Consider the following 12467-nt stretch of genomic DNA (forward strand, 5'->3'; position numbering starts at 1 on the left):
TGGTTTCATCCGGAAGAGAACTACAGATGCAATATTTGCTTTGAGGATGTTGATGAAAAAGTAGAGATATGGCCAGAGAGAGCTGCATTGTGTCTGTGTAGACCTTGAGAAAGCATACGACAGGGTGCCGAAAGGAGTTTTAGTATGGTATGAGGAGTATGTTGGGGGGTGCAGGACATACTGGGAAGCCGTGCTGAGGCGGGGGTGAGGTTTGCTGTAGGTGTGACAGGAGCTCAAGGTGGAGGTGGGAGGGCATCAAGGATCAGCTCTAAGACCCTTTTTGTTTTCTTATGTTGATGGACAGGCTGACAGATGAGGTTAGACAGGAATTTCGATGGACTAAGATGTTTGCAGAACACGTTATAATCTGTAGTGAGAGCAGGGAGCGTGGTGGAGGTTTACCCTGGAAAGGAGAGGAATAAGCTTTAGTAGCAGCGAGACAGAACACATGTATATGAACCTGGGGAACCAAAGTGGAACCAAAGAGGTTACAGGAAGCTGAAATTATAAGGGGGGAGGATGTAAAATACTTAGGATAAACAGTCCAAAGCAATGCAGAAGTTGGAAAAGAGGTGAAGAAGCATGTGCAAGCAGGTTGGAACATGTCGAGGAAAGTGTCAGGGGTAATATGTGATTAAAGAATATCAACAAGAACAAAAGGAGAGGTGTGGTGGCGAGGCGTGCAATGTTGTATGGTTTAGAGACTGAGGGAAAAAACAGGAGGGAGAGTTTGAAGTGACAGAGGTTCAAATATTGAGGTTCTCTTTGGGAGTGACGAGAATGGACAGGATCAAGAATGAATACGTCAGAGGGAGAGCATGTGTTAGATGTTTTGGAGAGAATGTACATCAGTGTTACACCTCTGTGATACTTGAAGTTTGCATGAAAAGTGATTAGAGAGGCTTTAATGTCCTTTATTTCTGCACCGCAAACAAACTTGCCCATTCACATGTTCAGAGTTCCTGCTGGTTATGTTTGAAGTCAATATATTTACCAGGAAAATTATGAATCAAGAAAACAATCTAGTCACATGTACTCTCCGGCCACTGTTTTACAGTAGGTACACTTTGTATACGTAATAAAGTCTTACCATGTTTAAAAAAAAAAAACAATAAATATATAATTAAACATGTGGCTTTATGTCGAGAAGGACAGAGTAAAATGAGCTTATTGGCTTGTATTTGGTGTAATGTAATTTAGAAACACTTAGCACACAAATAGGATATATATGTCATTAGACACAAAAACACTACGATAAATACAAAATAGCAAGAGTTAGGCGCTCACCTCCAGATCAGAGTCACTGGACTCAGGCTGGCCGGCAGCTCCGGCTAGAAACGGCAGCATGGGCTGACCCATCTTCGCCATGCGAGAAATGAGCTTGGCTTTAGTGGCATCTGGATTCTAATGGAATCAGGAGAAAAATAAGATAAAAAAATTATCATCAAATGTCTCCAACATATGAACACATTGGAACAAATGTACATCTAATACAATAAATTAGTACATTTATTCCACTAAATTGGGGCTGATTCTCTGAATTGATAGGATTCTTATCCACAACAATGTTAAGTTATAGAATTAATTGGTAAGAGAATTTGGAATATGTGCTACTAAAGTGCATTAATGGGAATAATGTGCATTGTGTGCCAGCTGGGTTTATATTTGATTTGCAAACAAAACAAATGTCCAATGTTTACAAAAAAAATTAATTCTTTCACATTTCTGTGTCCGATTATTTACTGTATAAAAGGTTGAGGGCCGGCCCCATGAAACGCTAGAATCGCCTCTGAGCATAATGGACAGATTTTTGAGGGGGAATTGTTCATGTTTTAAAAACACATTTTGCACAGGGAGACATTTCTTTAAAAATGTTTTGATAGCATTGTTGAAAATTGTTACATAGAAAAAAAAGAAAGAGCTGTTAAACTGAACATAATTATACTGACAAGAAAGAATACTGTTACACAATGATTAAAAACAGTTACACTTGAAATAATTACACTATAACAGGATTTAAATACTGGTATATGGTGTGAAGTATGCCCTCCTGACACATTTAAAATCCTAAATTGAGACTAAAGACAGTCAAAAACAATGGACGAAGCATTAAGTCACGTGACCCATTGATTTGTGAAGAGAGGTTTTGAAGCCTGTTTTTCTTTGTGCCACGTTGGGATGTCAGTCAAAGTTATCTTCGGCTATCAGCTCCTTCAGCGGATCTCCGCCAAAATATCTGCAGAAAGGCCGGCAGACGTTTAAAGTAAAGTTTAAAGGAGCCCTATTATGGCCTTGAATGTCTTAAAAACAAGCTTTTGATTGTTTTTTCTACATAAATGAGAAATTCAGCCTCTGGGCCATGTCTGTAGTTTTACCGCTTCTAACCTCTTTCTCTGTGAGGGATTCTGAGGGGACCGGGCTATGATAATGAGGCTCTGTGCTGATTGGCTGCCTGAATGACGTGTAGCAGGGGAGGGAACAAAGCCTCTCCGGGCAGAAGAGCAGCATGGGACACTATTAAAGCGTGTCCCATGCGATGCGAGCGTCAGCGACAAAATCAATTCCATTGCTTTATTTTTTTTTGTATTGGACTGTCCCAACTGGCACCTAACCTAACAGGTTTAACGTTTCAATGTGGACAGAGAGCGTCCACGGTAAGACACGGTGTAAACGACTCCCTGGGATGACTGGGATTATTCCCTGAATTACGGTTCTGCGTTAAATCGACGCGTACCCTGCGCCGTAGGCTCTGCGTTGGTGAAACGAGGAACCATAAATCAGCCTTTAGTTCCCTGAAGAGGGAACGGGTCACCTTGTCTTCACACTAACAGTTCTTTACTCCGATTCCTCATCATTTAATTTCTTATGTTACTAGACAAATTAATCATGTTAACTGTAAAGAAATCACAACACTGAATGTTCAGAAATCGCAACTTTATTGTTAAAAAAATAAAATAACATTTGTACACGTTATATACACCACTTATATACACCATACACTGTTTATATACACCACGTTGTATATAAATAACATGTATGCACTATTGCTGGCTCAAGGAAGGACCGTGCGTCTTCTGAAGGTGTCGTTGAACAGCTTCAGCTGCTTGGAAGATCTGAAACCATAAACAGAAGAAAAATGTATTACTAATAGAGCTAAGCTAAATACTTAGCCCATGCAAAGATCATACTTGTAGACAAATATAAACATAAAAAAATAACGTCACTTACCGCTGACTCGTGTGCAGTTGCCGGGTCCGTACTGTTGGTACTGATCCTTTTATGAGGGTAAGTGTCGATGCAAAACCTCATTATTACTGTCACCCCGCTGTGGAAACAGCCCGAGGTAAAGTAGCACACACGATACACCGCTTCTGAACAATGGCGGACGCTCTGGCCGGTGGAGTTAGTTGTGGGCGTTGTTTCAGCAGCGGAGGACACTCTGCTCCCATCGTTGTGTAACGACAGGAGCAGAATCTGAACGGCTCGTAAAAGTCACATGACACAGGAAGATTCATCCGGGCGGCTGTACAGACACTGCAGAATTTGGTTGCTTTCCTCCTTCTCTGAGTTTGGCAGGCTGAGGGGAGACCACTTTATCAGAATCAGAAAAGCTTTATTGCCAGGTCAGACATAAATCAGACGAGAGAACTTGACTCCGGTTTACACCGATGGCACCATTAATACGGACGCCATTTTATATATGTTAAAGACAGAAAAAACCTGTTTTTCATAATAGGTCCCCTTTAAAGTAACTTGAAAACATCTAAAATGGGAAAGAGCTGTTGTGCGATCGACTGAACTCATAGATTTAGCAAGAAATCTGAGTTATCGTTTTACAGACTGCTGAAAAATAATTTAAGAAACAAGAAGCAATTCACAGAAACAACTGGATTCCAGGCACCGAAACGTGGATTTGTGGTTCCCATTTTGTATCATGTAATGTTGGATTTTTGGGTAGCTAACGTTAAACGGTCAAATCATAAAGTTCGGTGCCCTCATCACTTTAAATTCTACAACAAATCCTGCCTTGAAGTCAGACCAAGCTCAAGACTTTTGTAAGCCTTCAAGCTTTGCTTCGTGTATTTCCCCGGTGTAGAAATTAAGTCCTCCCGCTGCTGCTTCCACCTGCCTGTGTGGATGTCTGCTGTGCTGCTGACGTCCCCGACCCCCCAGTCTGGCCTCCAGCAGGAGGGTCCCCCCTTATGAGCCAGGTCCTGGTCCAGGTTTCTCCCCTCCTAAAGGGGAGTTGTCTCTAGGTTGACAACTTGTCTCTAGGTTGTATTAGACGCTATATAAATAAAATTTAATTGAACTGAAGTACATATAAATATCAGGAAACTGGATTCGTGGCCAGATATTAATGTCCATGGACCACTGGTTCTTGGTAACTGTACCAAATATTAATGTCCATGGACCACTGGTTCTTGGTAACTGTACCAAATATTAATGTCCATGGACCACTGGTTCTTGGTAACTGTACCAAATATTAATGTCCATGGACCACTGGTTCTTGGGGTAACTGTACCAAATATTAATGTCCATGGACCACTGGTTCTTGGTAACTGTACCAAATATTAATGTCCATGGACCACTGGTTCTTGGTAACTGTACCAAATATTAATGTCCATGGACCACTGGTTCTTGGTAACTGTACCAAATATTAATGTCCATGGACCACTGGTTCTTGGGGTAACTGTACCAAATATTAATGTCCATGGACCACTGGTTCTTGGTAACTGTACCAAATATTAATGTCCATGGACCACTGGTTCTTGGGGTAACTGTACCAAATATTAATGTCCATGGACCACTGGTTCTTGGGGTAACTGTACCAAATATTAATGTCCATGGACCACTGGTTCTTGGTAACTGTACCAAATATTAATGTCCATGGACCACTGGTTCTTGGTAACTGTACCAAATATTAATGTCCATGGACCACTGGTTCTTGGGGTAACTGTACCAAATATTAATGTCCATGGACCACTGGTTCTTGGGGTAACTGTACCAAATATTAACGTCCATGGACTAGTTGCAGCCATTTTTACCAGTTGGATGTTTTGCCACTCAGTGTCAGTAAGGGGGCTGGTCCAGTGGGGAAGTGACGTCAATGCAGAACCTCTATAAACAGATGTTTGCGTCACAGTGGCATGACGATTACAGATTAGGAGGTAATAGATAGTAGCCATTGCCTGACCCAACGATCATTCAATCATATCAGAAATAAATATATTGCCCTATACAAGTTCTTCTGCTGAGGTAAAGAACACCAGTTGTCATGGATGGAAATCAAACCAATCAGGCTGGAACTCTGCGCTGGAGCCCACTGTCAGAGGGGTGTGGAGATGGAAGGGCTTGTACACGATATGCAGCCCGAAGGACAGACGGCAGATAAGCCCAAAATAAACAACAGCTAAAAAAAAGAACCCCAAAAACCTGTATCCTGTAACTTCTGTTATTCAAAAGCAGTGTTGTGCTAATTACTGGAAAATAGTAACTAGTTACCGTTACTAGTTACTTCATTAAAAAGTAACTCAGTAACTTAGTTACTTAAACCAAAAAGTTACTTTAAATAAAAACATTTTTTTAAATGCTCCCATTAAGCCTTCATTTCAGCAGGTTCTGTATGGATTTACACTGTGCATTGTGTTCTGCATTCTGATTGGCTAAACAGTCTCCCCGCTTCTTCACTTCCTGTGTCAGTAACATTGGTTGCTTAGCAACAAGCTGAGAACGGCCAATGAGCTTCAGCAGCAGCTCAAGAACGGGACCTTTGATGAATCGTTCATTACAGTCTCAGATATAACCCATGGTGTCGGTTTATAAGAATCTTTTTGCCCAGAAGAAAAAAGAGCGACAACAACGACCTAGAACTATTTTCTTCTCTGGAACAAACACTCCTGCACCGCGGCTTTAGGAGAAAAAGACGCTACAGAGTCGGGATGCAGCGGCTCAGAAGAGCAGAGCAGAGCCTTCTATAATAATTGTAAAAAAAAAAAAAAGGTTGCTACTTCGTGGATTTCACTAATCACGGGTTCTTTTTGGAACGTAACCCCCGCGAAAAACAAGGGATTACTGTAATGACAATATCTCCACGTTGCGAACTTCGCCTTGCTCTCTTGGCTCATGACCGTCATGTTTTTGAATAAACACACACTACGTTTCCTCCGGTCTCCGCGTGTGGGGAAAAAAAGCTTCACTGTAGCCAGAAATAACGGAGTAACGCACCGTTTGGTAACGTAACTGTGTTACTGAATTTAAAAAGTAATGCGTTAAGAGTATTAGTTACTGCAAAACTAACGGCGTAACTGTAACGCGTTACTAAATAACGCGTTAGTCCCAACACTGTTCAAAAGCAAGTGGACTTGGCAGCTATGTCCCACAACCAGAAGGAAGTAGAACACTCAAGTAGAATATGTTAAAAGATCGATTGATATCACAAATTAATATTGGACATTTCAATAAAAAATGCTTTTAAATGGTGTATCAAATCCTTTAAACCCAGCCCCTGATGTAAATGTGGTGCAGGTGCTTACCGCCAGCTGTTCACTCAGAGAGTTGGACTTTGTGTGTAGTGGTGGCTCCCTTGGAGAGAAGGATATTCAAAAACCAATCAGCCTACAGCCAGTGGCAACAGAGCAGAGAGTAGTGACCGTTTCCTCCGGTTTAATACACACCCGGGTCTGCTGGGGCCGGACGTGGCTGTGGGTGCCAGGTGATCTGGAGCCAGACTCTCCACGCTGGGGGCCGGGGAGGAGGCTGGGGACGGAGCAACAGAGTCTCTGGAGCTGGGCCGGGGCTCGTCACAACCACTGTCTCTGGAAAACTTCACCTACAACAAAGTCCAGAGAGCCTCAGCTACGACACAAGTAGCCAGGAAGGGAGAGGTGGATCCAACGCTACACTTTCCTAGATTCTCACACAAATGTTGTGACAAATAGTTTTTATTTTCACAAAAAATGTTTAGAAGAAAAACTTAAATAGTAAATATGTGTTTGTGGGTTTTACCCGTCGAAGCTCCGTCTCAAAGATGAGAGTGCTGTTAGCTGGAACTCGGTTGGGGACTCCCTTGGATCCATAAGCCAGACCGGGTGGGATGATGACGAGACGATGGCCTGCCTTCTTCATTCCTTGCATTGCTTCCTCCCATCCCTGTTCACATGGAAAAGAGGTCAGATAATCAGAGATAAAATCAGATAAGCAATCATACCATAATAATAGAATTATCAATGCGATGCAGCGCTTAGACTGTGCAATATTTCCCTGTTAGGTCAGTTATTAGTGATGTAATAAGAAATAATACTTACTCTACTTTTGTTCATGACAAAAGTTTAAAAAATAAATTAAAAAAAAACTATGTTGCCGGTTGAACAGCCATGTGATAAGCAGCAAGGCAGCGGAGCTCCCCATCCTGAAAAACCTTTTAGATACAGAACGCCAGAAATTGAGTATTTTTTATACATTTATTAGAGAAATGATAAAGAGGCGTTTATAATATGCCCAAACAAAAGAGGAAAACTGCCCCACAGACGACAGAAGAGACTCCATCAGTCGAGGAAGAGCCGGTCGACGACGACGCAGCTAGCGCTAGCCATTCAAACTCGGGGGAGCTAATGCTACAAGAAGACGAGAGAATGGCCGACCTGTTGACCATATTGCAAGAACTGAGAGAGTTTCGGAGTGAAAATGCAGAGACACTCCGAGGTATACGTGAGGACATCAGGGTTACAAACAACAGACTCGACGAAGCCGAACAGAGAATTGCAGAGACCGAGGAACGAGTGCAGGGACTGGAGGAAGCTACGAAGGAGCTGCTAAAGCTACAGACTAAGTTGCAAGATAAATTAACGGACCAAGAAGGAAGAGCGAGACGGGAAAATATAAGAATGCATGGTGTGGCGGAGGGGTCGGAGAACAACTCCACGTCGACGGCGATATTTGTGGAAAACCTACTGAAAGATAATCTGGAGTTACCACAAACTGAAGACCTAAAGATCGAGCGCGCTCACCGCGCGACGGCTCCCAAACCCCCGCCCGACGCAACCCCGAGGTCCATTATCGGCAGATTCTCTAGCTGGAAGACCAAAGAGGAAATCCTGAAGCAAGCTTGGCGAAAGAAGGGACTCTCACACCAAGGTAAAAGAGTCTTTGTAGACCACGACTACGCGCCGGAGATACTCAGGAAGCGACGGGAGTACACGGAGGCGAAGACGGTGCTGAAGGAGAGCAATCTGCGGTTCCAAACTCCGTTTCCAGCGAGGATGAGAGTTTTTTACGAGGGAGAATCATGCTTGTACAACTCAACGGAGGAGGCCACGAAAGATATGGTGAAGAGAGGTCTGACTGTGGCGGCATATAAGCCGACGGCGAGTTGGGCTGACAGAATCAACAACCTGATGTGGAGCAGAGCGCGAGCCCCGGGGGGCGGAGCGCAGCAAGCCGAGAGGGGAGGGGCGGAGCAAGCCCAAGCCCCACGGGAGGGCTTTAAAAAGAAGCTGGACACCTTCAGACGGACTGACCGGTAAATCTATTTCGTCGGGGCGGGACAATCCCAGGGTAAGGTGAAAGGGAGATGGTGATTATGGGACAAACTGTCATAGTAATAAAAAATGAAAAATAGAAATCACCATCACCAGATTAATTGGGTTATAAGAATTACATTATTAACGAAATATAAAGGATTGGGGAAACTGCAATTGAACACAAACTATGGACTGTTCTAAACACTTAAAAGAGGGCCCTCTACAATCAACAGAATGTAGAGATTTCCCCTCTGAGCCAATAAAACATCTAGGCTCCTACAGGGTCACTGAAACGACCTCAAAACAGGAAGTTCAACTTGGAAGATTGGTGAAATGTTCTAAGTCTACATTTTTCTATCCACGTTCGTGTTTTTTTTGTTTTTTTTTCTCTTCTTTTTTTTGTTTTTATCGTTACCAAGTTCGAGTGGAGGGGGTTTTGGGCACAGAAATGTTATTTGAACTATGATGGAAAGCCAATGTTCTGCCTTAAAGATAGCTACTTACAATGTGAAGGGTGTTCTTAATCCCATAAAAAGAAGTAAAATACTTAGTAAAATGAAAAAAGACAAGGTTGATGTACTGTTCTTACAGGAGACTCATTTAACTAATGCTGAACATCTTAAACTTACTAGACAGGGTTTTAATCAGATCTATTCATCATCATATAAAACTGGACACAGACGAGGGGTTGCTACACTTATATCGAAAAAGGTAACTTTTGAAAAAATATCAGAAAACATTGATAAGGAAGGGAGATACAATATGGTTGTGGGAAGGTTAGACGGAATAGTAGTTACTTTGATAAATGTTTATGCTCCTCCAGGTGAGACATGGGGGTTCTACAAGCAGATCTTCCACTTAATGATTACAAAAGCCCAAGGAACGGTAATTTGTGGGGGTGATTTTAACCTGAGATTAAACCCAAATTTGGATGTATCAAAAATTAACCAAACACAAAATAAAACTATAGCCAAAAGAGTTCGAAATATTACAAGAGAGATGGGGATTTGTGACGTGTGGAGGGAATTGAACCCCTCAACCAGAGATTACACCTTCTACTCTTCCCCACACAAAACCTACTCGAGGATTGATTACTTCTTTATGTACAGTACGGATATAGGATTTGTAAAGGAGTGCAAAATTGGGTTACTGGACCTTTCGGACCATAGCCCCGTTTACTTGGATTTAAACTTAAAAAGCTGTAAGAATGCCTTCTCTTGGAAGCTTAATATAAACGTACTTAAAGGTAAAACAAAGGAAGAACTTCAGGAAGATATTAAGTTATACCTGTCGGAGAATGACAACGGGGAGGTTTCCCCCCTTATGGTCTGGGATGTAAGTAAAGCCGTTTTGAGAGGAAAGATCATTGCTAAACTGGCTCTCCAAAAAAGGTTAAAACAAGAAAAATTGAAAAAACTAGAAAAAGAATTGGAAAGTCTGGAAAATAAACATAAAAAACACATTAAACCGGAAATTAGCGAGGAAATTAGGCAAATTAAAAAACAGATCACTGAAATTTACGAAACTGACATCCAAAAGAAATTAACATTTTTAAAACAAAGGTATTATGAAGGAGGTAATAAAGCAGCAAAAATTCTAGCATACAAATTGAGAAAACAACAAGCAGAGAGAGTAATACATAAAATTAAAGACCCATCTACTAAACAAATAAAACACAAATTTCAGGATATTTTTAATATCTTTGAAAAATACTACCAAAAACTCTATGCCAGGATGGATAGAAAAGGGGACGATCCCACAGAACAGCTCCTTCCACCTCTCCGTCTCCCATTAGTCACAGAAGACCAAAATAAAGTATTATTAGCAGAGGTGACTATAAGTGAACTTCAACAAGCAATCTCTAGATTGAAACCCAATAAGACTCCGGGTTCTGATGGGTTTACTGGCGAGTGGTACAAGACCTTTAAGGATTTGTTATCTCCTCTGATGATCAAAACTTTTAACTGGGTCCTGAAGAAAAGAGAAGTCCCCCCATCTTGGAGAGAAACAATTATAACGGTAATACCAAAAGAAGGTAAAGATGTGACTGAATGCTCTAATTATCGCCCAATCAGTCTGTTGAACCAAGACTATAAACTGTTTACCTCAATTTTAGCCAGACGCTTAGAAACAATACTTCCGGATGTTATAAACTTGGATCAGACTGGTTTCATTAAGCAAAGGCAAACACAGGACAATGTTAGAAGAACATTACATATAATTAATCATATAAATAAGAATAGATTAAAGGCTGTCCTATTAGGACTAGATGCGGAGAAAGCTTTTGACTCTGTCGATTTGCTTTTCTTATACAAATTACTGGAGAAATTCCAGTTCCACAGTGATTTTACTAAGGTACTACAAGCGTTATATTACAAACCAATGGCTAAAATACGAATAAATGGAGGACTATCAAACCACTTTGAGCTCGAAAGGGGTTGTCGTCAAGGCTGCCCTTTATCTCCCCTATTATTTGCTCTTTTTATAGAACCACTGAGTCAGTGGATCAGACAAAATGAGAAAATTAAGGGCATCAGAGTGTCCGATGAGGAACACAAAATTGCCCTGTTTGCGGATGACGTCATGATATATTTAGGCAACCCCTCTGAATCTCTCCCAGAATTGCTTACAACACTGAATAAGTATGGCCTACTATCAGGTTATAAATTAAATTCGCACAAAACTCAAATTCTAAGCTTCAATTATTCTCCTAGTCAACCGATCAGGGAAGAATTTAATGTGAGTTGGGACTCTAAAATAATTAGATATTTGGGGGTGAATATCCCTAAAAATTGGGACACAATTATATCAGAAAACTATGATCCCTTAATCGCTCAAATTAAAACTGACTTAGCCAGATGGAACCTGCTTCCTTTTCTTGGACTAGGACAGAGGGTGGAAACAATAAAAATGAATGTTCTTCCCAGAATACTCTATTTATTCCAAAATCTAACAGTAGAACTCTCAAATGGAACATTCCAAGAGTTAGACAAAATAATATCACGGTTTATCTGGCAAGGTAAGAGGCCGAGAATTCGTTACAAGACTCTCCAACTGGCAAAAGACGAGGGAGGTCTTTCCCTCCCAAATGTAAAAAATTACTATCGAGCAATACATATTAAAACTTTAGTTAACATCTGTAACCCCTCCTACAAAGCAAAATGGAAAGACATAGAATGTAAGATATCGAGTGATATTCCCTTACAAGCAATTATAGGGGACATGGGTTTAGTCAGGTGTTTGAAAGACAACAACCCACTAATAAATGTGTCCGTCAAAATATGGTATAAAATTATCAAGGAAAACAAAGATAAAGAAACATTTTGGATCCTGAAATGGATCGGCTATGACTCAGATTTTCTACCAAATAAGACTGACATAAGATTTAAACAGTGGGCTGAAAAGGGGTTAATTAAGCATGATGATCTCTATAAAGGAGGCACAATAAGACAATTCCAAGATCTAAGAAATCAGTATGGATTAACAAACCAGGACTTTTATAGATTTCTACAAATTCGGCTTTACCTTGAAAAATTAATGAGCAATGTGGAACCACAACACAATACGGGTATTGTGAAGATATTTCTGCTCGCTTACAGGTCAGACCCAGGACGTGGGAACATATCTAAAATATATAGAGTACTACAGGGAATGGAGGGAGGGGATACCACCTATATAAAGGAGAAATGGGAGAAGGAAAGTGATATTATACTGCAAACGGAAACTTGGGAAAAAATAATCTCATGTCAGTGGAAAAGCACATCTGCCCTCTCCTGGAGAGAGTTTGGGTGGAAATGTTTAGTTAGATTCTTCAGAGTCCCGGCTCAGAGAAGCTCCCCTGAAGCAGGCACCTGTTGTTGGAGATCTTGCGGAGAAAATGGCTACACATTTCCATGTGTTCTGGGATTGCCCAATTATTGTAAAATACTGGAAAGATACTAAACG

At 41.1% G+C, this 12467-nt stretch overlaps 1 protein-coding gene across 2 annotated transcripts in view; it reads right to left on the bottom strand.

The window, feature by feature from the left end:
- The window catches only part of fkbp15b (FKBP prolyl isomerase family member 15b), a 61988-nt gene that overhangs the window by 32619 nt on the left and 16902 nt on the right, over positions 1-12467 (bottom strand). For both annotated transcript variants that reach the window (XM_061729701.1, XM_061729702.1), the window contains exons 9-12: positions 7009-7152; positions 6678-6832; positions 6537-6585; positions 1288-1404 (exon numbers count right to left, since the gene is read on the bottom strand). In XM_061729701.1, coding sequence (XP_061585685.1) covers positions 1288-1404; positions 6537-6585; positions 6678-6832; positions 7009-7152 — 465 coding nt within the window. The remainder of the gene's footprint in view (positions 1-1287; positions 1405-6536; positions 6586-6677; positions 6833-7008; positions 7153-12467) is intronic.

Source organism: Cololabis saira, chromosome 9, assembly GCF_033807715.1.
Source record: "Cololabis saira isolate AMF1-May2022 chromosome 9, fColSai1.1, whole genome shotgun sequence".
In the NCBI taxonomy this organism is placed as follows: domain Eukaryota; kingdom Metazoa; phylum Chordata; class Actinopteri; order Beloniformes; family Belonidae; genus Cololabis; species Cololabis saira.